This window comes from Dermacentor albipictus, chromosome 1, assembly GCF_038994185.2.
Source record: "Dermacentor albipictus isolate Rhodes 1998 colony chromosome 1, USDA_Dalb.pri_finalv2, whole genome shotgun sequence".
Classification (NCBI taxonomy): Eukaryota; Metazoa; Arthropoda; class Arachnida; order Ixodida; family Ixodidae; genus Dermacentor; species Dermacentor albipictus.
Window position 1 is genome coordinate 330,406,207 of NC_091821.1, and position 26,368 is coordinate 330,432,574.

The 26,368-nt window shown below is 45.2% G+C and overlaps 1 protein-coding gene across 5 annotated transcripts in view; it reads left to right on the top strand.

The window, feature by feature from the left end:
- LOC135909035 (oxytocin receptor-like) overlaps positions 1 to 21,861 on the top strand; it is a 73,167-nt gene extending 51,306 nt beyond the window's left edge. For 4 of the 5 annotated variants that reach the window (XM_070531666.1, XM_070531668.1, XM_070531667.1 and 1 more), the window contains one exon: positions 19,631 to 21,861. In XM_070531666.1, the coding sequence (XP_070387767.1) occupies positions 19,631 to 19,929 (299 nt within the window). In that variant the 3' untranslated portion in view covers positions 19,930 to 21,861. Of the gene's footprint in view, positions 1 to 8,145; positions 8,293 to 19,630 lie in introns of those variants that run through there. The other variant, XR_010566540.1, reaches the window with a different exon arrangement.
- Positions 21,862 to 26,368: the final 4,507 nt, after the last annotated feature.

Sequence of the window (26,368 nt, forward strand, 5' to 3'; positions counted from 1 at the left end):
TGACAAAAAATGATAATATAAATGTACGTGCATTTTCAAATCTTCAAGAAACTAGGGTGCAAGCTCCTGAGAGAGTTCGCGACTGAGAATTAATGATGCGCTGTTTTCGTCGCGTCTTTATACTAAAAGCAGGGGGACGAAGTTTTCACGGAACATGATCTCGATAAACAAGAATGCGTGGCCAAATACTATGTACGCATCGATCTCAACACAGTCATTGCTCATGCTTGTCAGCGCGTGGTGGCACTGCTTTTATGTACTATACTACGTTATGTTACATTTTGTTAGCAGTGTGGACGTCAGCAGACAAAAGAGCTTTAGACCTAAAGTCAGAGATGTAAAAACATTATATTTGATATCCGCAATGAACACTAAACCAGCCGCGGAACTATGTCCGACAGCAAGAAAAAAATAAATGAACGAAATCAAACAAGAGAACTTCTATGAAAAATGCACAAGGCAATCTGCGCTACTGTGTCGAAGTTATATCAGGATGTCCGAGTCCATCGAGTCTAATACACCTTATACATTTGAGCCCATATTCAGAAACTCCCAGTGTAAATGATTTGTGTTAAAGGCAAATATCACTTACAAACAAGAAAAGCCTTGTGAATTTGGTCCCTGGTTCACAGAAAAATGAATAGACTGGGAATAAAATAAACCTATCTTTGCGCAGCCCTGCTCTGCGTGAATTGCTTAATTCTGCTATGCGTTGTCAGGATTGGGGGCTCAATCCCATCGTCCGTGGTCCTTTGTCAAGATTGGAGTACGGCATGAATTCGGAGGTAGCTGGCCCATGCCGTCGTCCAACTTATTTACGCTGAGATCGTTGATGAAGTGAAGAACTGCTTCTCATCGAGAACGAGGAAAAGGGTTTATTTACAGAAATTAAATCAGTCTAGCCTGACTGCTTGAGAAAAAGAGTATTAGTCCAACAGGACTGCATGAGAGAAGTGACTCAGTCTAACATGACTGCTCAAGAGAAGTGTGTCCTCAGCATTCGCACAACCACAGTTTTTATACACTCGATCCGCCGGTCCTACGACGCGGCGACTGTTCGTTTACACATCACCAACTCGCAGCTGCTCTGAAGATCAGTTTAAGTACACAAAGGCAACCGCGCTCTGTACACAGAGGCAACCGCGCGGGGTGCCGTTCCGGGAAACTATCGGCGCTGATCGAGGGTCGCTCGTTGTTCCGTGCTAGGCCGAAGCGTGAGACGCTCAAAATACGTCGTCCCCACGGCAGCTTGTCCAGCGTTTCAAATCAGCTCCGCGTTGGGGAACTCCGGAATCATTGTTCACGCACCGAACTAGTCCCGTCACAATGTCGAAGGGGCTGGAGGAAGGCGGCGGATTCCAACGCAAAGGCCGCTTCTTTGAACGCCTCCCAGCTGCAGCGACGGAGAGGGAGAGGTGCGCGTCTTGCACCCCTTGTCGTAATCGGGTGGCAAGGTGGCAATCTTGTTGCGCAACTCGCCATTCTTGACAGCGTGCGATAGACTTCAAGGTCTTGTAAAAAACGAGAAAGAATAAAAGCTTGTCATTACAGTGAAGTTCGGTTTCAGTGAAAAACGTTGGCTTCTCCAGTTCACTATGCGTCAGACAGCCCTCCTACTTTGGTTCATGGGCATGTTTATTTTCTACAGAGCAAATGTTGAATAGTTAATAGCAGCGGTTATTACCTGCCTTTCGCGAGCAAAAATCAGTAGCTAAAAGCCACACAGAAGTGAAGAAAAAAGATGAAAGCGAAAAACTTGGAGGATTGGTCTCTAAATTTCATCCGTTTAGCCTTGCTAAGACGGTGCATACATTTCAGTTCAGTTCAGTTCAGTTTTATTCCTTAAAGGCCCCCATTTCAGGGGGTGTTATATAAGGGGTGGGATTACATTTGTAGTGAGAAAAACAAACAGCGATGGTGATTTAACATTGAAGGTGATCTGTTACGCGTTCTTGAAAAGCAGGTGCTGAAGCGATGGCGACAATGTCGTGGGGTAGGCCGTTCCAGTCCGTGGCTGCTCGAAGAAATAATGAAGCTGAAAACGTAGTAGTACGTGATAGTGGGCGGGCAACTTGAAGGGGATGACTGGTGCGGTGAGATATGCGTGATGCGGCGGCGATATACGGTTCTTGATTGAGAGGAGAATAAAAGAATTTGTGATAAAGGGTGAGGCTAGCAATGCGACGACGAAAAGAGAGGGGTGGCAGTCCGGATGTAGCTTTCAAGGATGAAACACTGACGTCATATGAGTATGAGGAATGAATGAATCGGGCAGCACGAAGCATTTCGCGAAGATTCGCACCCCTGCGCTGAACTTTTTTAGCCGAATGCGAGTTCCCGGCGGGCTGTGCTACTTATCGTTCAAATGAAGAACTGCTTCATATCAATAAGCAATAAGATGCTCATGCTTGGGCTTTATTGCTAAGAACCGTTAACGTACAAATGATCCCTTTTCTAATTGAATTTTTTAGTTGTGTGAGATTGCACCATCTCTCTCTCTCTCGCCCTCTTGTAAGGTGGAATAAACGTAATCGATTCTCGTCCGTCTTATTTCCTTCATCGTTCCTTTCATAGAGAGCACGACAGACGGTTGTCGCATACCCAAGGAATAAAGCCTGGCTCTGCGTCCCTATCATGCGCTTCGACATAGCTTCCTCTGGAAGAGCAACTTTTTCCACGGCACCATCTTTGTTATGTCACTCTATGCACCAGGTGCCGATCGAAGTCTTAGGCAGCAAGAGAGAGAGAGAGAGAAACTTCAGTGGTACAGAATTGCACTGGGGCGCTCGCCCCCAGGAGGCTTCGGTCGTGCATGGAGCCCTCAGTGCGGGACTCCCCTGACCAAGTCGAGCTGGTCTCCGGAACCGACGATCTAGAGCAAAGCTTCCCTATGTTGCGAGTTCTGGTGTGGATTATGTAGCAATTATTCTGTCCGCCTGATTTATTTATTATGGTTCCGAAAATGTTTGTAACACATACGTCATTACACGCCATGCACCTACTTTTCCACGACGTTAAAATGTGGAATTCATGTTTGGATGACGTTTATCCGGTAACAGCCTAAAGGGTGAATATTTTGCGCCATAACCCCAGCGCTGGCGCGTCATTGTGACATCACGCATTGCAAAGTATCTATGCGTATTTCAGCCATCTTGGCTGCGTAAACGCCCTTGAAACGCGCTCAGTTCAATCTTTCACTCTTACACAGTACAATATAGTCCATCTTTACCGATGAAAAATTAAATAGGCTAGAGCAAACGCCATCAAAATCCATGACATCAATGCATATGAGGGATAATACTATAGACACTTCATACAGCTTCTGGAGGCCACAAAGTAACTAGAGAGAGCCATTTAAGCAATGTGAAAGTTTCAACTGGCATTCTTGCACTGTCGTTTCTCTTTGGGAGCCGACAACCATCCTTGAGTTCCACCCTGATTGGCTGATTGCTATGATTTGCTATGAACAGTCGTCAGATCTGGAAGTCTGGAGAGTTGACGAAGAGGTGCCGGTGCTCACGTACATGATTCTGCGACTTTATTTAAGTCTTAGCTGCCCTTGTGTGTTGCGTTGCTTTTGCGCTTTTATTTCTTAAGGGTAGAGAACATGATGCAGAGTGTTTATTTCACTCTAAGCAAATATGAATATCTTTATTGATACTTTTTTTTTATTCCTGTTCTCTCTTTTAATGTTCGTTTTCTTCTTTAGTTAATATTTCGGCATAGCAAGGCCAAGTTCCCATACTATCGCAGTTCGAAGGCCTGGCAGGGGATGGGTCGTGTTGACCTTTCAGAAGCATCGTTTCCCATTTATATCTCGCTACGAGTGCTCTCTGCAGCATGACGCTGCCAGTTCCAAACACATCCCCGTTTTTAGTACTGCTCACGCCAGTCGTTGGCCGGCAAGCTTGCGCCAGTCAGCAAGAGTCCGCTATAGAACGGCTATATACCGCGTAGAAGGCGTGTTTGCGTAGGCACTGTGTTCCTACGAGATGGCTCATAACGGTTCGCACCAGTTGTCAGATAGCTGCTGAGGCGCCGCTCGCCGGCTCCTGACAGAAGCGTCGCATAGCGCCAGAGCAAGACACATGCCGTTTACGCGCTACTATAGAAATGCGACGAGTGAAAAGCCACTGAATTATGGGTCCATTTTTTATTAAGTGTGCTAGTTCGTCAATTTTTAAGTCAGTCTATTTTTGAACAGCCTGTCAGTATAAGATCAGTTCAAATTAAAACAGCTTTTATTGGCGCTCAATGAAAGCTAATGTTCGCGTCAAAAGTTAGCGAGGCGCTGGGTCTGAGAAAAAACGAAATATTTCTTGAACCTGGACACGGAGCTTCCAGATAAGGGCCGTGATACTATGTTTTTATTCAGATTCCTCTCCGTTTCGCAATTCGTCGGGGGTCAGAACTACACTCTGTTGACGTCATCGCCAGGCTTGGCCAGCTGAGAGCGGCGCATGATAAGAATGAAATATAATCAAACGTAAACAATCTTTGCATTATAACGGCCGAAGTTTGCTATACCTGCACGCGTGCTTGACTGCCTTACTGGCTGCAACACTTTTCTGAAATTGCGCTTTTTTTTCTTCGGTGACGCCGCATCAGGAAACCTTCTGACACCGACTGTGTCTGCATTAGGCATCGTAAGATCCATCTTTTCCCCATGAATTAAAACATGTGCTGAAGTTACGCAGGAGTCGATGGGGGGCGACGTGCTTTCTATACCATATCGCCTTAAGCTTATAGGATATAACAGCATGCTTGGTGATGCCGCCTACGGATCCTCTTTTAGATGTATAAATACATAAATTAACTGCTATCAGAAAGAAAGCTAATAGGATTTAAGATAGCAATAAAACCAAAATTAAACTCCGTTACGCACAGGATCTCGAGGGGTTAGCGGTGTCTTTCCAATGCTACTAGTTTCGTGGTTCTCGCTTTTCGTCAGTGATCAGAGCGACGCTCCGCACGCGTTATCAAGGGATCAGCCGGCCGAGAACGGTGGATGATAAAATGGCACAGACTTGTGCAGAAGGAATCGCTGCAAAATAGTGGGCCGGTTTGGAAATGTTTCTAATGAATGCGTTGCCAAGCACCGTGGGAGTGAGAATGCAGGACATTTCTAGGTTGTTTTTGAAACTTCTGTAAAATCTCATATAATGCGATGCAGGAGTAGCCTGTCGAACCCAATCTTAACTGAAAACCATACCAGAACCGCAATTTCGGCTGGAACTAAACCCGAATACAAGCCGATATTTTTGGAACCTGCCTGAACGTGAACCGAACCTGAACGGCAAAAAGCATAGCAAAGGCTAGCCGTTAATGCCGGTTAGTGTTTCGGCACGAAACAATTCAAGCGTATAACGTACGCGACAACGGGCACTGAATAGTTAACCCAATTCCTTGAATAATTATTTCTTCAATCGGCCCAGCCTACTAGCAGATTGTTACGACTAAGTAGTTAGGTAATGCGCGAGAATGGGGATATAAAATAGGTATGTGCTGCTAAATCGAATCAAATCAAATCAAATCAAGTCAGTTTGTTCCAGTTTTCCTACAACAACTGAAGGCGGCAAGAAAAAAGCAGGATTACGACCACTTAACAAGCCTCGCCACACCTACAAAGAGGCAGTTTTGCAGTGACTACAATAGGTAGATGAATGTTCGCACATATCAGTTGATGACACATGGAAAAGCAACACATATTGCACATCAACAAGTTTTTTTTTTTGTATTCACAAGTAATGATTAGATAGAGTGAAAAAAAAAGGATGTTCATATGATTTGCAATTTCACACACATGTGCACACATTGCAGGACTTAGCCTACAAAGGCGTTCCGGACAGTCGCGGCAGACATACTGTGTAAGATGTCATAGAATGTCATGATCAGGTATTTAGGAAGCATATATTTTAGTGTGGAAAAGCCATAGCTTGTTCTGCAACGGGGTAAGGTATAGCTAATGTGTTTTCGTGTCCTGTACGGACTCTGATGTTGTGTAAGTACTACAATGCTAGAAAAATATCTGTCATTTTCGACCGTTATTCTTTCGTAAAAGGACGCAAACCTCTAGTCGAAGAATCAGTTTATGTGTATTATTTTGTATTCCAGGTAGATAGGACGTGTCGGAGTGTCATATGGCACATTAGCAATCATGCGAAGTACTCTGTTCTGCAGATATACAAGCTTCTGGATGTTGGATGCGGTAGTTCTTCCCCAGACGATGAAGCAATATGACACATAAGAATAAAAGAATGTATAGTAAAGATTCAGCTTTGTCTTGGCAGGAAGAATGTGCTTGTTTCGCGAAATTATCCCTTTGTATCTCGGAACAGCTACGTCGACTTTGCTGATGTGGGCGTCCCAGGACATGGTAGAGGTAAATACAACACCAAGTGAAGTAAAAGCTTCCAGATACTCGATGGGAGCATCGTCAGGTAAAGGGATGGTGCACTGATTATTTTTAGCCCCTTTGGATGGAATAATAAAGCCTTTGTTTTTCTTTGTTTATACTTAATGCGTTTAATGATGACCAGTCAGATAGTGAAGCTAATACTGTATTTGTGGTTTCAGTTATTTCTTTGATGTTGGGTGAGACGAAAAACATTCTGGTATATCGTCTGCGTATATGATATATTTACCGAAAGGACTGACATTGCATATGTCGCTAATGTATATGTTGAATAGAAGCGGTCCCAACAGGCTTCCCTGTGGTACGCCATTTGTTATTGCTAACAGCTCGGGTGAATAATGATTTGATACAACATACTGGGGGCGGGCGCTAAAATATGATTTAATGAGACTGAGGGCATGCCTTCGTAAGCCGTAATGGTCAAGTTTAACTAACATAGTTGAATGGTTCAATGTATCAAACGCTTTGCTGAAGTCGACAAAGACGCCTAAGGGCCGAAGTTGAGCTTCGAAGTTATATAGTATGTATTCTTTTTGGTTTAGCAAAGCATGCTCAGTTGATCTATGTTTCGCGAATCCATATTGGGAGTTGGTTATTATAGAGTGTTTCAGTAAGAAATTGTAGTACCGTCGGAGCGTTATTCTTTCTAACCGCTTCTAACTATTTTTCTGTTTCCTATTCTATTTTTCTAACCCCTTTGAAAAGAAAGGAGGAACAGATATTGGCCTGTAGTTTCCGAGAGAATTTTCATCTCCTGTTTTTTTATAAATAACCACGACTTTAGCTACCTGCATGGCTGTGGGAAAATGTCCTGTGCTGAGTGCGATATTGTAAGTATGCGTGAGGCAAGGTACAATGAAAGGTAGATGTTACGGGTAGACATTGAATATTGCATGAGTCGAGACTCGATGTATTCTTTAAATTTTTGCAACCCGAATAAACCCCACTTTCGTCTGTTGGATTCAGAAACGCTGAGTTCTCTTGTGTGTCGCTCAAAAAACGAGATACGCTTAGATTAAACTGACTGTTTCCAACCTCAGAGAAGTATTTGTTGAAAGCATTAGCGAGGGATGCGCCAGCTATTTCCTTGCCGTCGATAACCAGGCTCATTATGTCTTGAGGCTGACTACTTCGGTTTAGGAGAGTACTTAAACGTCTCCACTTTTCCCTAGGGCTGCGGGATAGAGGTATACTAAATAAATTGCTATAATAGGCAGTCCTCGATGATTTAATGTCCTTGTTTAAACGATTCCGCAGGGATTTATAATTGGCCAAAACTTCAGGAGATTTACTTTTTATGAATCCCGCAAACAGTTTGTGTTTCTTTTTTATGATTCGCACCAGGCATGCAGTCAGCCATGAATTTCGTGCTTTTTTAGACGGTGTTACTTCAATGATAGTGAAAGAGTCTTTATATACAGGAAGAAAGAGCCGAAGGAACTCACTATAGGCATCATCAGCTGTTGTCTTCTGGATAACAGGATTCCAACTGATGAGTGAATTAAATGGGGTTGCTGAATTCCTTAAGGCGGCTTTGAGAGTCGAGCTGCCGACGGACGTTCATAGTGGACTTAGTAATAGGTGCGTTTTGTAGACAAACGAAAATACGAAAGTCGTCACTCAAATCGGTGGCACAACGACCGGCAATGAAGGAATCTTCGCGATTCTTGATCAGTTGATCCAAAGAAGACGAGGGTGAAGTGACACGTGTAGGTCCGCAAATTGTGTTTCTAAAGCCGGCTGTTTCTATGGCGACTTGCATTTGTTCTTGCGCTGGGCTGTTTGTGCCCATATCTACGTTGACAAGTTTGTGACAAGAGCAAGAACGTTCTCTTCGTCTTGCTTCAGTAGGCCTTTAATCTCAACAGTTGATATTCGTGAGTACTGTTATGTAAGATTAAGCTTCCTCTCAAGTTCTCGTGTGTTCTTTTCAAGAGCAGAGCACTTCACGCGCAGTTTCTCAGTTTCTTGCTTTAGTTTGGCGTTTTTTGTCTTTTCAATTTCTAGTTGCGCTTTCACATCCTCAATGTCAGCACGCGCGTGGTCAATGCTCTTAATCATTTCCGGTTGCTCATTCCGAACTAACCGAATTTCGTTCCGAAAGTTGTGTTCGACAGATTCTCATGACGCTTTCAGTTCCTGCTTGAGCTCCTCTTTCAAGATTGCTAAATCGGCTCGCAATACTTTTTTCTCCTTTGCCACGTCTTCTGTAATTTTTATAACAACAGTGTACAAACAAGCTTGAACTTGGCAGCAGCGGCGACAGACAAAGTCTTAATCTGCGTAAATATCAAGCACTAACGTGCAGATACGAGGCGAAGCTAGCAGAACGTTAGGCGTTTCTTTCCAATGCGTCGTCGCTACTGCCTAGTGATGCGGAGAGCCGGCGACAATGGTTTTATAGCCAGGTTGTTGTACGTCATGGCTGCCAACTACGGCCACCTCGGCAGAGATGTTTGCACTTCTGAAGTCGGCCATGTCAGTTGTGTTTCGTGGCCGAAACACTCTTTCAGGGGTTCCACGGAATCTACACTTTTGGTGACGCTCCTCATTACGACATTAGGTTAACTTGTAACTAAAGCTATATAAATAAGCTAGATAAACACGGAGAGCGGAAAACACGATGTCCTCGAGGATAGACATGAACTAGTTCAGCTGCATGGCTTATTGTAACTATAACGTTGAGGTCGCTGTAGTGACTTCTGCCACCTTCTCAGTGAGGGGTTTTCACGGCTGTGAACGGATACGCGAAATCATCTCCTGTTACGTGCCATAGTACAAAGCGCGTTTGGTGCACAGTCAAGCAGAGCACAATGGCTCCTCGAGTTGTAGAAATTATTCGTGGGGCAAAATGTGTGTGATTTCGACCTCTGTGTCCGCCCTTCACCAGCGCACGACTACGCAAGAAAGATCGACGTACGATTAAGCACGAATCATCCTTGTTCATCGTTCATAAGTATAAATGTCCTCACCTGCTGCTAAATTTAAAAAAAACTGTATACTTATCGAAATGTCAAGTGCTGGCTTTTTTCTTTGCTACAGACTAGAAGTTTGAAGTTGTACATAATAAACGAGTTTTGCGTCAAAATCACACGCACAAGCAAGGAGACAACACGGGCGCTTACTTCAACAGTTTAGTGAGCATAAAAGCATACTACAATATATAGCCCTCCCAGACCCCGAGTGCATGCGCACGCGTACAATGCATCAAGTAGATTCGGGTAAAAAAGACGTTATCTGAGTAAGCGTGACAAATTTATGCTTTGCCTCGTACAGAAAGCCAGGCGTGTCATGACACAATTGGGACCAGATTTTCTAATATAATTACTTTCCAAGGTTTGTCGTGCCGTTCGCTGCCTGCCTCTGCCCCAAATCCTATATATCTCGGACCCGTGCATTACAATTCGTGCAAGCCATGCAGTGTTCTACTAGCCGTTCACCAGGATGAGAATGCATTTACGCTCACTAAACAGATGAAGTAAGTCCCCGTGTTGTATCCCAATCTTGTGTGTATGGTTTCGGCGCAAAACTCGTTTATTATCTCGGATAGCCTACCAGCCCAGCAGTTCCCTCTTTTGAAGTTGTACTTTATGTAATACAATGTGAATGCGCGCTGTCTTCGACACCATCACATGCAAATTTTCGCTCACCACTAGTCTTGCAGAAAAAACTTGACGCAAAAAAAAATTACTTGGCTGTTGTCAAAGTAATGAGGGTGGAAGCTACGCAGATCTTACGCTGGCGCAGGGATTCTCACTAATTACTTTTGTTTTTAATATGCACGTTGCCCGGCACCTGTGTAATTCATTCGTAAATTTCTGCAGCCTCTTAATGAAAGTTGCGCGTGCATGATGCAGAGAAGACGATAGCACCATGCAGCATTTCACCATCTGTCAGTTTAAAATGAACTGCGCTAAACCGGTTCGCAAACTGGTTCAATGTTGCCTAACGGTTCGTGAACCGCCGTTATAATATTTTATTTCGCCGAACTGGTTGTGAACCAGAACGAAATCGGAGCGTGTTCAACCCGAACCGAACCAGTATTTTTTCGGTTGTACACCCTAGTGGTGAGTGCGCAAAACATTTTGCGCGGTCTTATTCACACCTATCTGCTCTGCCCAGTTTTCTCTCTAGCATACTGAATGAGCTTGCGGTGGGCGATCTTGTTCAATGTTCTCGATCTTTTGAGAGCTCAATCCACAAATGCCACGAATAGCGGCCTTCAGGGTAACCCGCTTATCAGGGCAGGTGTTCAGAAATAGTGTGCTAGAGCGGTTGATAAGAACCAGTACCGATTAGATGTGACGTCGAACACAATATCGGTTCAGGAAGATAACCACTGACGAAAACCTTTCAGAAGCGAGAAACTTATGAAATTTAGTCTCACATATAAAGTTGTGCCCCTTTTTTTTCAAATGCCCAATATCATTAACAAATCTCAAAGCATTTTTCTCGCGCTTCCGCAGAGTGTGGGTAATGACTGGCTCCTTTTATGTAAATCGCCAAACAGTTATCAAAATTTCTTCGGCATTTGGTTTTCTCTTTCCCTCCGTAGAACGAAACAGGAGATACACTTTCTTGTAATGATGGGAAATGTATATAACCTCGTAGTATTCACGCATCACAATATAAAGAAACAAAAAGAGAATGAAACTCATGTCACTGTGCTTCCTGGTCCTCGCGTAGGGCAGCTGAAGAGAGCGCGGACAACTCTAATTAGCTAATTGGCGAGACGAGCAGCAAATGAGGCAAGGAAAATGACTTCTGCCTTTAGTCAACACACTTCAGCTCGTTAACATTTTAAAAAGACACTGAGTTAAAAAAAAGTAACGTATCTATATTGGAGACTACGGAGGATGGACGCGAAGACTATCGTATCTCTCTGAAGTTCTGTTTTTTCTTCTTCGTTCTTCTTTTTTCGTTTTCTACCAGTGGCTCACTCTTTTTCGTGTATAACGTAAACATGCGGTTGGAAGCAGCCATGGTCGCTTCGTTCTCTTTATCGCTATAACTTCACGAAAAGCTAAGAGCAGTGCTTTATGAACAAATTACACATGCGCATACGTGGCCTACTTCCACTGCCTAACTAGATGAGCTAAGGCGCGTTCCTTAATACAAACAATACAAAGCAACAGAAACAGTTCTATTGTCAAAGTAGCGGACTGCGATCCTTCACAAAAGTGCTTGTTCGATACAACCGCACGTTCTTGGTAACCGAACGTTTTTAGCACAGCATAATTCTGTGTGCGCGGCGCTTTGTTCTGTAATGATGACATCAGATTAAATTATGCGTTTTATTTCGGAGGTTTAGTTCTTTCGGCAACACCGACGGTAGAATAAATGCCAATTTCCATATGCAGGTGCGCTTGTATGCACGAGTACAAAGGAGCACGACGTTTAAGAAAGCGCAGCTTGAAAGGATGAAAATGAGTGTTGTCGGAGAGAAGCTCGCAGTAGACGTTGAAATCAATGGATACATGCTCTGGGAAAGAAAAGAGGCTGTGCGACAGTTATCTGCGTGCATCCGACTGTGCAAACACAGCGTTCTACGACTCCATAACATAGACAAGCACAGATGAGGATCGCACATGCATAGCTTTAGAAAGATAACAAAGACATATTTTAGACTATATGAAATCAAGCCGCTGCTACTTGGAACCAAGGTGTTGCTTTAAGACACCAAGAACAACAGTCTGTTAATTATTCATTCCATCAATCGTTTCCTGCATGATAATATGAGGTTGAATATTTATGAATAAATAAAATAATAATTTAATTAAATAAATAATTGACAGCTTGACTGACTGATTGATTCATTTATTCATTTAGCTTAACGCCGACAAGTAATGCAGGGTTCATAAGATACGCTGCAGTCGAGGGCTACGGGATAATTTTGACCACAAGGAGTATTTTGTAATGTGCACACAAAACGCAAAACCCTGCTGTACTTGCAATCCGCACTCATCAGAACTTTGAACGTCAGGACAATCAAAGGGGAACATTTGCAGCAAAGGGATAAAATGCAACACGATGGGGCAAAGCAAGAACGACAGACACGAGAGATTCTTCCGGCTCATTTGCTGCGACCACAGGAGGCGTTCACTGAGCATGCCGTCATGTGGTAGTGATGATGAGTTTCTTCATAAATGGCACGTTCCGACTGCGGAGGACAGACTGAGAATTACGAGGTATGATGATAGCCTACAGATAAGTGCGAATGCTAACTAAACTGACATTGAATCCAATGTAATCATGGTGGTAACTCCTCAAGAACTGCTCCTTTTTTTTATCGGTACACAGCGTCGTGATCGCCAGCTACAGTATATATCAGCCACTGTTCCTTTGAAGCGCGTGCACACGGGCCACCACTCTCTTAAGACTGTCTAATGCGCAACCCCCCTCGAATCGCCAAGCGCCAAAGGTGCGCGATAAATCGGTGGTTAAAAAAATTAAATTATGGGTTTTACGTGCCAGAACCACTTTCTGATTATGAGGCACTCCGTAGTGGAGGAGTCCGGAAATTTCGACCACCTGGGGTTTTTTAACGTGCACCTAAATCTAAGTACACGGGTGTTTTCGCATTTCGCCCCCATCCAAATGCGGTCGCCGTGGCCGGGATTCGATCCCGCGACCTCGTGCTCAGCAGCCCAACACCATAGCCACTGAGCAACCACGGCGGGTTAAAAATTCGGTGATGAGAGTGTCCACCGTGCATACTACTGCAGGGGCACGTGAGTTCGATTCGCAGGGAAGGTGGCAGGCGGAGTTTCGCATTCATTTCTTGGCCCTGTATGGCGAGAGTGAGCAGGTGGCCGGACGTCGGCGCGTGACGAAGGGATCGACGGACACACGTGGTAAAGGCAGTTTACAGCTTTTGGTTGCTGTCGCAGTAAAAGGCAGCAGCAGTGTGGTGCTTGCTGCACATTTCCCGCAGCTGGACTAATCTGAAAGGCTCAAAGAAACCTGCGGAGCTCTAAGCACGCTCACAAGTAGGTATACTGTATAGTCGTCTTCACAGGTGCGGTCAGCAACTCTTAGATACGTTCTATATTGTCCTGTTCACGTAATACTAAAGAGAGTGCAGTGAGAGGCATGCAGTGACAGGCAGCTTTTGCTTTATTCGACATAAAAGGGCGCTCCTTGCTCCCTGTTTGTTGGCGTAGCAAAATTTAGGTGAGGTTCAAAGGCTAAAAAGATGCGGAGATAACATAAAAAGAAACGCAGCAGCGGACTAACTTTTTTGTTCCAACCAACTTATGAGACCTTACAAAGCGGTTTCTTTCTCCAAAGTGACGGCAAAGTACGTAATTCGAACATAAAGTGGTCCTTCGTAAAAATGTTTTCTCCAGAGGAATGAAAAGTACTCGAAGCCTACAAAGGACACGCTTTTGTGTGTACCGGCGTAACAAGTTGGTTTCACAGTCCGTGATTCTTCTGACTGGACAAGCTGCGAGATCCCCGCGTAGCAAAGAACCTTATTTGGCTTCGATGAAGATACGGGTGCACTATCTGCCGAGGAAACTCTGGCTGCAGAGGATGAGGTGTGGAGTACAGAAATGAGCTAAGGCACTTCAAGAAAGAAGCCCTCTGAGTTATAATATAATCCATATGGATCGGTACTAATATTTCAATAACAAAAATAATAATTGAATGTAAAAACACTGATCACATGACGTGACATAATCTATCAGCGGCAGCCTTGGTGCTGTGAGATCATTGGTAATGTGGTATCCTTGGCAACCTTGTCGATGATGCTCTCCCAGGTACCCACGCTGGAGGGCCGACATTCATTTGTACAGACCTTTTACAGAACCTTCCGCAGCAGCTTAGCGGCTATATGCGTTGCGCTGCTGAGCTCGAGGTTGCGGGTGTAATCTCGGCCGCAACGGCCACATCCCGGTGGGAGAGAAATGCAGAAACGCTCGTGCACCATGCATTGGCTGCGTGGTGAACAATCCCATTGTGTCTAAATTAATCTGTAGCGGTCAGCTACAGCGTTAGTCATGATCAGATCGTGGTTTTGGTACGTAAAACCTCCGGATTTATTTATTTCGATATTTAATTCATTGGATTTCAACAACTTCCGCGTATATGCACTCGACCCTTACTCGCTACCTTCGTCTACCACCCTTGTTATTTCGCCGCGAAATAATACTTATGGACCGCGTTTTACGAATGGTTATTCATTTGGAGTCGGAGGGATGAACAGCGCCGCACGCAATAAATGCCGGTGTGACGAAACAATCGAGTACCTTCTTTGCCATGGGCTCTCCTCCGGCGCTCAACGATGTGCCCTGTGAGGTAGTCGCTCGGATGATGGAAGAAATCATCTTGGGACTTTGGCCGAAGCACTCTTCCACGCTCAAATCCATAAATCTACCATGGCGCTTTTGCAAGTGACTGTACTGTATAGGAACGCCTCTGACTGCCAGAGAACATTTCTCTACGGATTCTCTCACACTGACTGGCTCTTTCTTTATTTTCTAGTCTGATCCCATTTCCCCTTCCCCAATTGTATAGCATAGCCAACAGTGCACGGCGTTGCTTAACCTTCCTGCATTTCTCTCTTCTGTCTCTCTCTCTCTGTCTTTATACAATACCTTTAGTTCAAATAGATGCAGAAGTAGCATGATGAAAACATTCCTGCGTTCAAATGTAGCGAAATCGGCGTCGTTTCCGGCTGGTCTGATAGACATGTGGTGTAGGACCACAGTGTTTCTATAAGAAACGCTCGGGTGGAGCAATTGCCGGCCTTAACTAACCACCACCACCACCACATTCGTGCGGGAGCCTTCTCTACAGCATTCATCATTTCCGTGGCCGACAGTACCTTAAGTTGGACAACCAACTTAGGACTGCATTCCCATCCACCTACCGCATTTCGGCAGCATAAATAAACTAAATTTAATTGAAAAGATGATCTAGGACGCGTATCCGCCTCAAGATTTATTCATCCGAGTTTGAAAAGTTAAACATTCTTGATCGATTCTTTTGAGGCTTAAAGAGACTCTGCCGACCTGGCGTTTTCTCCGAAACCGCATTTGCATCACTTGCTTTCCAGACGCTTTGATTACCTGCATGGCTCTTGCTACTGTCGATGTTTCCTGCTTTGCATGTAATTGGGATATCGACTCTCACACCTGTTCCCTCCGAAAATAATAAGAAATGAAATAAAGCAACTGTCACGCACACAGAAAAGAAAAGATTTCGATGGAGTTATTTCCTTTGTTTTTCTTGCGTTTTTCGTTTTCTTGAATGTTAACGAATGCAGCAAATGTGGGAAGGATGTAGGCGAGCTTCAGTTGTGTGTCGCCCGTTCTAAGGCGTATAGTCGCTTTCGAAAGCATCTCGAACGCAGAAACCATCACGGCCAGAAATTTTTCATAGCCAGTCCAACTTCGTGTGCCACTTTCCAACGTCGCAATATATTGCAGAATGTGCGCTAAGGCTGCACGCATAATAAGATTTCTTCGCATGGCTCTGTTTCACAAAGTTTCGCATTGCTTTGTGCATATAAAGTCAAAGCAAACGTAAGGGAGGAGTTACTACCCATGTGAACCGGATTTACTGAAGATATAAGGGGCAAAACTTGCATAACGCCAGTTGTTGCGCGGCTATCCTGAACCTGTCGCTCTTAGACTATGATTCCCTCAACCTATAGTCCAATTTTCTGCGTTTTCAGCATGCAAGGAGGATAAGTGATGTTCGCTTTGTATAATTCAAAACTAAATAATAATATTTGATGCTTTTGAATAAATTCTAAATCCTAAATTATGGGGTTTTACGTGCCAAAACCACTTTCTGATTATGAGGCACGCCGTAGTGGAGGACTCCGGAAATTTCGACCACCTGGGGTTCTTTAACGTGTACCTAAATTTAAGTACACGGGTGTTTTCGCATTTCGCCCCCATCGAAATGCGGCCGCCGTGCCCGGGATTGATGCTTTTGAATAGCCTTGTGAATTTTTATATTGTCCCTGTTCCTGAGGGCCTGGTTTACTGGATGATTCTCATGTTACGTTAAAATGCGGTAAGCGTGTCGACAAGCTTCCGCCTTGTGTATAACTAGAAAAGGTTGATGAAGAGCTTCAGCAATGACTAAAAGACTCTAGGTTGCTTGGGGGACGCCTAGACGCACCCTAAGTCATCTCGACAGGAAGCGTTGAAGAAGCTCCTCAGAAGTTTGCGACATGCCATGACGAATAGGTGCGGAATAAATAATTTCTTGCTTTATGAGTGCATTATCTACTTCTAATAGTGAGGCGACCGTGAGGGTGCTGTTCCGAAAAGAACGCTCAAGCTTTCTGGTCTGCAAGTGCTACGGAACTTGCAAAGTGTTGGAAAGTGATTAAAGCTCCTGGTCGACTTTTGTGTCCACAGAATTGGTCAGCAACGGCTGCTTCTGACGCACAGTTATGGCTAGGGCTCGGAAAGTGTGAATATGCGTAACTGGGCCACTTTAAAACCGGCAACGAAACGTATTCTCAGAACTGCTGGGAAAGGAGACAATGTCACGCAATATTCACGCCATCGTCTCCTAGCTCATTTATGCAGGCGCATGCGCGAGGTTGAATGAACTTTTTCTGCATTATTGTGTTCATCGAGTCATATGCTAATGACCCTTAGACATGCGTGTTACCCCTCAATTACAGCGTGTGCTTTGGGAACAGGGGCTTGTTTCGTAGAAGTCCGAGAAGGGTCACTTAATATATCTGTGAAACTTTCACAGTGAGTATTTTCTCCAGCGCTGCTAGTTATGCAATCACAAAAATTCTGCCTGTTCGTATCTCTTGAACAGTGCCGGGCCCCTTATTGCGTTTCGTCTGCGCGTTATATTGAAGTCCTGTTGTACTTATGAAAATGGGGTTTCAGGAAACAGCAAACTTCAGGCCAGACAGGGAGACCCTAATTACCGCTACACTACACAGTCACAGCTTTTGCACGCCTCGCTAGGCGGCAGTTGAATAATGATAATAATAAAAATATTAAAAATAGGGGGGAGGGGTCGTATAGGACACTGTATACGTAAACATTTATGTGACCACGCAGATGTTTATGCAATGATGACAGCACAATGAGTCCCAGTTTGGTACAGGATAGTACGGCTTCATCAAATAGAAGCATTGCGAAAGCTAAGGACACCGCAGCGTGCTGCAAGCGAACGGTGATGCTAATTAAGTACACATGGAGCATCAGGCAAATTGTTCGACGCGCCCGCCGCGCACTTTATCAGCATTTATGCTTTCTTCTCGCCTCACTTTTTTTTGCTGAATAAAGCGGAAAACTTTAATTGCTAGCGCCGGCAGTGGTGTGTTACGCCGTTGGTTCCTCTGTTGCTTACGTACACCGCGAAACTTCGTCCAAGAATGCGTCCCTGGTTTTCCCCCCAATCCCTCGCGCGAGCCTTCTCCTTCTTCAATAAGTTTCTGAAGCTTCGCGTGCTGGTGCACGGACCTTGTGTAGCCAATGTGATTGCTCTGGCTTAATTGCGGGCTCGTCACGCTACAGAAAGTATTTGTTAGAAAAAGAGCGGCATAAGTGTAGTGGAAAGACGAAGAACGTGACACGTGACAGTCTGACAGGCTGAAGCCTAGTAGGAAATAAGTATGGAGGAAAGGCTAATGGAAAATGTGTCCTTTCTGCGTGATAGGCTAGAGGTAATTTGCAATCGCCGAGCGCGCGGAGAGTATGAGGGAGAGTATAGCAAAGAGCGGATATTGCGGGTGGTTCATGACGCGACCGTCACAAGTAACTTACCAAGAAACGAACAATGCCTCGAAGGGTCTGGCGACCACGAAAGTACGAGTTTCCAAGAGTCAACGCGCAGGCGGGCCACGCAGGAAATAAGGGGCGGCGTCAGAGGAGTTGGCTTGCCGACGCTAGCTGCCTGACGTCGTGCTTCACCGTAGTCATTGTCCTTTCTCCGTGGACAGAAACAGTGCGCCAAGTGAAAAGAAACAGAAGCAGGAATAAGAAAACAGGAATGAGTCGTGGATTGGTGGCGACGGTTGATTTAGTTGAAACGTGTAGGAAGGATACCAACAGATGGAGGTCAAATATGTGATAGAAAGGAGTGGTGGACACAATGGAGTAAAGTCCTGCCCCAAACTTCAAAAAAGTCAGGAGCGTGATGATGCTGCAGCACAAACGTAGGCGCACACTTGAGTGCCCGTGGGTAAAAACAAAGCGTGCCTTTCATTTTCTGTGTCCGACGAGGGTTTGCTACTGGCCGAATGTACTTCAGTGAAAATCGTAACACGTAGGCAATGAGTGGCTTAATAAATAAACGTTTTTTTTTCTTGTAATGGTGTAATTTGATTTGTCATTATAAACAATGCCACGCGGATTCATTCAGATCTGTGCTATGCGATGAGGCGATCTCCTTCTGTTCGCTATTCTCTCAAATATTTGGGATCGAATTTGGCAATCTGTGCTCTTCACCGCCGGCATGGCAAAAAATAAGCGATATATTGTCAAAAGAATCCATGGTGGTGTCAACCAAAGCCAACACGTGAGCCTGTTTTTGACCAACGTTGCTTTATGACAACGTCGTCTTCTCCTGGTTTGTTTTTCTTATATGTGCAGAGGTGGACTAGAAATGGCGAATGTTTTGGTTCATACTTAAAGGATCAGTGCATGCTCGTGCAGAAAAAGTAAACAGCTGACATATGAAGCATTGAAGTTTACGTCACTGCTTAGAAAAGCCACCTACGGATGGCGCTAGAAAGTGCAAAAATGATCTATAAAGCACGATCTTCCAGAATGTTCAAACCACGCATAAAACAAAGCACATAATGCATGCGCTAGGAATAGGGGTTTTCCGCATGTCACACAACGTGAGCGCAAAATCACTTTGACATGTTGCATTTTTCGAAGAAGGCATTTACATTAGTTGGAGCGTATGCTTTCTTAACTCTATTGTTGTGCTCTTCAGTGGCTTCATTTCTTTGAGTGTAAATGAAGGTACAGGACACGTTGGTATCTTGTTGTGGTTTAAGTACTCCTTTTCTAACGAGGACCTTCAACAACTCACAACCATACGTGGAGCGACAAACTAAAATGATAATCGATGTAAGCAGAGTAACATGCATGGACACGTGGTTTCGCTTAAAGAAAGTAATGGAAGCATAAGCTCAAAAAAGTAAGAAGGGCAAAATTGGTGTGCTGAACACGGGCTTCGGTACGTCTCCTTATTTTCCCTTTCGATGTGGTGCAGATGCTACGGTGACCATCCTGATGCTGCTAAACAGCCTCAACAGCTGTGTCAACCCGTGGATCTACCTGTTCTTCAACCGGAACCTGGTGCAGGCACTGAGGCAGCAGGTGTGCTGCTGCTGCTGCTGCCGCCAGGACAGGACGGTCGACGGATCGAACCCACGTGGCGCGGGTGTACTCCTCCCTGAAATGACAACCCAGGGCACCGACATCAACATCAGCCGCCAGAGCTCGCCGGTCTGCTCGACAGCGCGCAAGACCTTCGACAGCATCGACATGGGCGTCCGAAGGCACACCTAGTGGCGCGCCAACGGCGATGCCGCCGCGCGCACAGAACGGGGTGCACGCACGCGGACGTCGCCGTCTTGCGCAATACCGATGCTGGATCTGCACGTGACCACCTGCGCTCAGACCGAGCGAGGGAGTTGAGCTCACTGCGCTGACCTTTCAGCCGCCCTGGCAGGACACGTGACTCGAACAGCTTGCCTGCTGGGCCCGTGACCTGCGTGCTCAAGTAATAGAGAGAGAACATTGCGGCTGGAGATTTGAGTGACACCGTTTCAAGTGACGTGCATTGAGTGCTGTCAAGAATTTTGAGACCTTAGCACCGGCTGTCACCAATGAAGAAACCAATCAGCGTGCTGCTTAGCACGTGTCCTTGAATTTCCCGGCATCATCTGACTACGTTATCCGAGATGTGTGTATTGCCTACCTTTTTCCTCGTCATCGTTTTTCTTATTACCCTCTCTACCGATGTGACGTCTTGTGATGACATTTGTTCCAAGCTAGGCATGTAGGAGAGGAGACCGAGAAAAGTACCTTAAGAAAAAGAAGCCAAGTTCCTGCGGACGCAGTGTGACAGAGATTAAGTTTAAGCCGGTCAGCCATAAAGCGCACCGGCAATAACAGTAGTGGGGCGCAATCTTCGAATTATGTCGCAAAAGTTCCACAGAATCAGGTGATCAAGGATATTGGGGATTGCTGAGCCAGCCTTTACAAGCAAAGGTGGTAATGGCCCGGGGTGTTCCACGTTACCGCTGTGAGTGCGACTCGCGTGAGGTGAAGTGTCAGCATCGCAATGCCACAAAAACAACGTAAGCGCCAGCAGCAACGAAGCAGACCTACCGCTACAAAAGCCTTCGTGTGTAATCAATGGATCTCACCTGTAGATTGGGACTCCTTTCCGATGGATTCGCATCAGGCGTTCGCTCTTCAATGAACCAACGATGCAACCTCCTGATGTCCATGTTCATCAGGTTGTGTGCTTAGCTGTGGTACAGTATAATGCTCACGCCATCTGTGTTTACAGGAGTGCAACAGGGCGTAGCTGTGATCAACCAAAGCCGTTTAGATGGGCTATAAAGCAGAAGGGGCAGATCAGTTTCCTTTTTTTTCCTAGAAAGGAATACTGTCCTTTGGATACCGTACCTTTTATTTCACATTCCGCGGATAAACATTTCACGGGATTCTAAGCTCTTGTGCGTGTGTGTGTGTGCGTGCGTATACCAAGGCACTGCGATCAAACTCTCCGAGAACTGCTGCACATCGTTCTTTAATTTTCTGTGTGAGGTCGTGTGGGTGTAACATAGTTGTTGCTTACATGCTCACACTTGTTTGTACGTGCGTGCAATTGTATCTGTGTTTTCACGCAAGTGTGTGTGTTTTATGAGTGTATGTTTGTGGCGCTAAAAAATCAATCTTCACTTGTGAGCTGTGACTTGATTTGGATCCCTCGCTGGATGGCGACCGGACGTAACGCCCGGATGTTTGGACTAACAACGTTACTTCATTTGGCCTGCAAAACTTTGTTAGGCCGTGCGTGCTTTGAATGGTCATCGTATTGACTTGCAGCTTCGACGTGTTGACGTGGCTTTCCAGTTCCCTCGTTTCCTTTCCTGCTCAAGTCAACACGAATACTTACAAGGACTGTTTCAGCTGTTTGTGCTTCGTTTGTGCAAGAAGTGCTATTTTGTTATTTTCTTCACGCGTGGAGGGAGGTTTTCGAGGAGGATGCTGTATGTATACAAGACAAAGTCAAGTACTCTTTCTAAGTTTTCGTTTCTACAAGTCATAGTCGGGTGCTTTTTTATACTTCACTCGACACAACTTTTTATGGTTTCAGTGCGTCGAATTGAAATTAAAACGTCCAACATGTTGTATAAATACATTTGCAGTTTCATTTGTCATCAAGTATCTATCAAAGAGAGTAAAAATAAAGTATTGTTCCGTGCACCTGTTGGGATTTCAAGTTCTTTATACGAATTCTCGAAGTGAAACAACAGTCACAAAAAATGAAGTTGCCATCAGTCCAAGAGCAACAAGAAGCTACTTTCACACCGCACATTTTTCTTGTCGCCATGGCACCGAAACCACGCGCTCCAATTACTCACTTGGGACTGTCCTACAATGGTGGATTGAGCATTTATTTCTTTAGGTGTGGTATTTCTGTAGAACGTATCAAGCTGTCTGCATTTGAAGTCACCCACATTCTCGCCATTCTCGCCCATCGTACCACTTGGGGAGCCTCTGCAGTTACCATGTCTACAAATCTAAGTATGCTGTGTCGGGGTCCCTTTATATGCTATAATATATCGTGCTAGCTGTCATTGAAACACTAAGCACCTTTCGCTGCGAGAAGTATTACAAGAACAAAAAAAATAATTAGAAAAGCACGGCAAGCGAGACAACCAGCAACACTTTTTTTCAGTCACTTATGAAATATGCAATATTGGGAACATTTATAGCACCTTACCTTTTTTAGTCGTACTTTTACACTCAGAACCCATTTTCGCAGGCGTTAGGTAATGACCCACATAGGCGAATATTAAACTTGTTGCTCACATGATAGCTCCCTCCGGTATAATCTGATTTCGAAGCGGTGTTCCCCAACAGCAATACGACAGACTCGCTGACCCAGCCTAGTCTCACCGAACTTGGCAGGGGATCGCACATTGCCACTTAAAACAAGGGACGACGATACTAAACATGGCAGAGTCAACCCGGAACCGAACGTTTCACCTCTGGATTCCGCGTAAGCTCTCAACCGAGTAGGTCATGAACATTATTTATTGACATTGAAGACCACAAATGCAAACAATACAAATAGCAATTAAACCCTAAGTATTTCACCGATAAAATACATAAAGATTAAGTATGCATACACATGCATTCAGCCAGCCCATTAAATCTAACGGATTATCCTGAGCCGCAAACGCACTATGTGTAAGTAGTGTTACGACTTTGAGGTGGTCCCGTAGCGCTTGTCACCCGTTTCGTGACAGCGTTGGTAGCGAAGACTCCGAGTCAGGCGTCGGTGAGAATAACGAAAAGGATCTTATACACTGTATACAGGTCATTATACAAGACAAGATCGGATCGGCACGGGGGCCGAGAGCTCACAGCAAACGCGACTGTTCCCGCACGGCGACGTCTGGCGAGACTGCAACGCGTGACACATCTCACTCCACTCGAGGGCGGCACTGGGCTCCCGGTGGGTCGGTGGATCCGCTTTTCCAGGCGGCGGCGTCGGGACTTATAAAGCCCCGAGAAACGATTGTTACTCAAACGGCCCAATACAAAGCCAGCACTCGACGGTCGTCCGAGAGGTCAAACCAGCGACCGCGCTGGCCACCCGCTTCCAAGTTGCCGTGCGCGGTGACCTCCAGGGAAAAGCAAATACGGCGCCGGGCTGTCTAGCACTTTGTTGCACGTTTGGACATGTCGCTTGCCGATGCTTCTCCTGGGACGCCGCTGCCTGAAGGCTCAGCATCTTGACTTGTCAAGGGAGAATTAGGGCGCTGTGCCTTTCGGCGCAGCCCCGGGTTTGTCCAAAGGGCGTTCGCAGGATAAATTCTGCAACTTGTAGATTCGGGATCCGGGCTGGTGGTAATGGCACAACAGTAGGCCCCAGGTTCCCGGAAAATTGAGCAAGTGGGTTTCAGAACATTGGAATCACACGGCTAGAGGCTACGCAAAACAATAGGCACAATTACGTATTAAGGTAAGGCACTAATAATTTTAAAAAAAGAAATCGAATTGAGTGTGGCTTGATGCCAATGTATTTCCTCAGGGCTAGTTGTAGAATCTCAAAAAAAAGCACAGTGTTTTGATAATCTATAAGACACGAGTCAATTTTCTGAGGTCGAGAAAACCGGTGACGATTTGTCGACGACGGCAAGAAACAGACCCTAATTGCTTCTTTCTTCACCTTAAGAGGCAGTTTTGTTGAGTGTTATTCTGAGGAAAATGGTATTGTCCAAAAGGAACGGACTCACTTAAGCGCATCCTGATAACCACGTTGCGTGTAAAAAGATAGCCGCCAGAACGCGATCGCAAGTACATCATAAATCGCTTGTTAATAGGGTAGACTCGAGCTAACCTAAAAAAAAATATGTCACTGCTGACTATTGAAAAAGCCAAACAAACCGAGGTGCTGCTGATGCATATTTCACGGCTGATGACCCGATTATGCCCAGAAAATAGTGAAGCCACCATATCTTTCTATAAAAAAAAATTTGGAGGGGCCTATCTTTTGAACATCATAAAAGAAACATGTTCGCGAAACAAGTCACTTAACAAAAAAGCGAACAAGCACTGGATGGCCAATTTCAGCTGGGACTAAAAGGTGACAACGTCGCATAACACCACAACGCGAAGATAAATGTGGCAAAAGCTCGATGAACTAGAAGAAAGGGGGTTAACCGAGGGACCCAATTTTTATTAGACATATCATAAGAATCCAACCAACACTGACACCAAGGACAACATAGGGGAAATTACTTGTGCTTAATAAATGAAATAAAGAAACGATAAATAAATGGAAATTAAAGTGGACGAAGAAACAACTTGCCGCAGGTGGGAAACGATCCCACAATCTTCGCGTTGTGGGGTTGTGCGATCAAGTATGTAGAGATGCCACTCCATCTGTGAATTATTACAGCGAACCACTGAGAATACTGTCGCCTTACTAAGAGAGAAATATTCTACTTCTATCGGGACCATTGCTAAGTCCGTTGGGATCATGCACCATAGATGGAATTTATTCGAAATCAATGCTACCTTTGAATACCTCACAAAACGCTTGTGTGGTGGCACTTGCAGCCTCGGAACTCTTCTTATCAATGAAGACAAAGGCTACAACACCAGGATATGCAAGAACGGGAACTCGAGGCCCCATTCGAGAACTAATCGAGGGGCAGACGGGAGCAAAGGACAGGTGAGCTGGGCAAGCGCGGTCTCCGGCACTGCTACTCAGTCGCCCAAAACAAGGCGTCCACCCTAAAACAGGAAATGACAGATTAAAAACATGTTAGAAGAGATTACCCGAGATAATGCAACGCTTAAAAATGAGATGGAACAGCTTAGGGCAGAAAAAACGAAGCTAGAGCAACAAAGAAAAAATACCAACACACCTTCCGCCAGTAGGAAGTCGACGCCTAGTCGAGCTCCAGCACCCGTTCCCACACAAGCGAACGGGAAAGCACCACCACACAAAAGAAGGTTGCAAGAAACGGTTGAGGAAAAGAGCGTCTTTGCAATCAGCGAGGTTATGGAAACGTTTAGAGAAATGTTGGGCCAGTTACAGCGACAAATCACAAACAGGTATGTAGAAATTAAGCAATAATTGGATGAATTAGAGAATAGAGTAGCGGCTCTAGAAAGCACACCAACGGATATTCGGCCGGCAGGTGCAGGGTTGGCAGAAGCAAATCGTATAGCAGACCGAATGCGGTTGGAAATAGCAAGGCCACCAGTAATGAACAGATACATCAACATGGCTCCGCGTGACCAATACCCGACTTGGCAATGGAACTGCCACGGGTATCATCGCAAGCGAGGAAACCTGCAGCAGTTCGTAACAAGTAAGGAGACGCCAGATGTCATCGCCCTACAGGAGACCACGGGGATGGCAAAATTATAGGGGTATAAATTTTACAGTGCTTCCGGCGAGAAGGTGACCGTCACGACGCTGATACACAGAAACCTCTCGGATGTCGAGCACGGTACCGGTATGCGCTGCATAGACCGTGTCCTGGTTGAAATAATCCCGACCCGTAAAGAAGAGGCAAGCTATTTTATTCTTAACATATACAGTCCACCCCGACACAAGCCCAAACTCGGTCCACCCTTCCGCAAAGCGTTGAGCCTAGCGGACAAATAGGCGCTAGTCGGGGATGGCGATGTTAACCCGCCACATGTGGCTTGCGGATGCGGCATAAAGAACGTAAAGGGCAGAAACCTATGTGCAAACGCGCAGCATGAAGGACTAACGCTCCTAACTGACCCTCGGGCAACAACCACAATAGGAAACAGCGTAACCAACGACACGACCCCAGATATCACATTTACGAAGTATATAGCAGATTCTCATTCGACAAACATACAGGAAAGCTGAGGTAGTGACAACTACATCGTCGTCACAACGGTACAAGCAGGCCCGAGGAAAAAGAGGGGTAGACAACTGAAACTTGTAGAATGGGACTCGTTCCGCAAAATCCGACACGAAGATGCGGAAGGCACCATAACGGACATCGAGAAATAAGCAGAGATACTACAAGAGCGCGTTAAACGAGCTACCAAACCTGTTCAAGAGGAGGCAGGGATAGAGGAGATGGATAGCAGATTATTGCACATGTGGGGAGCGAAAGGTAGCATGCTGAAAGATGGAAAAAGCAAAAACACAATCAGAAATTAAGGAAGAGAATTGCAAAATTAAACAAGAAAATGAAGATATATGCAA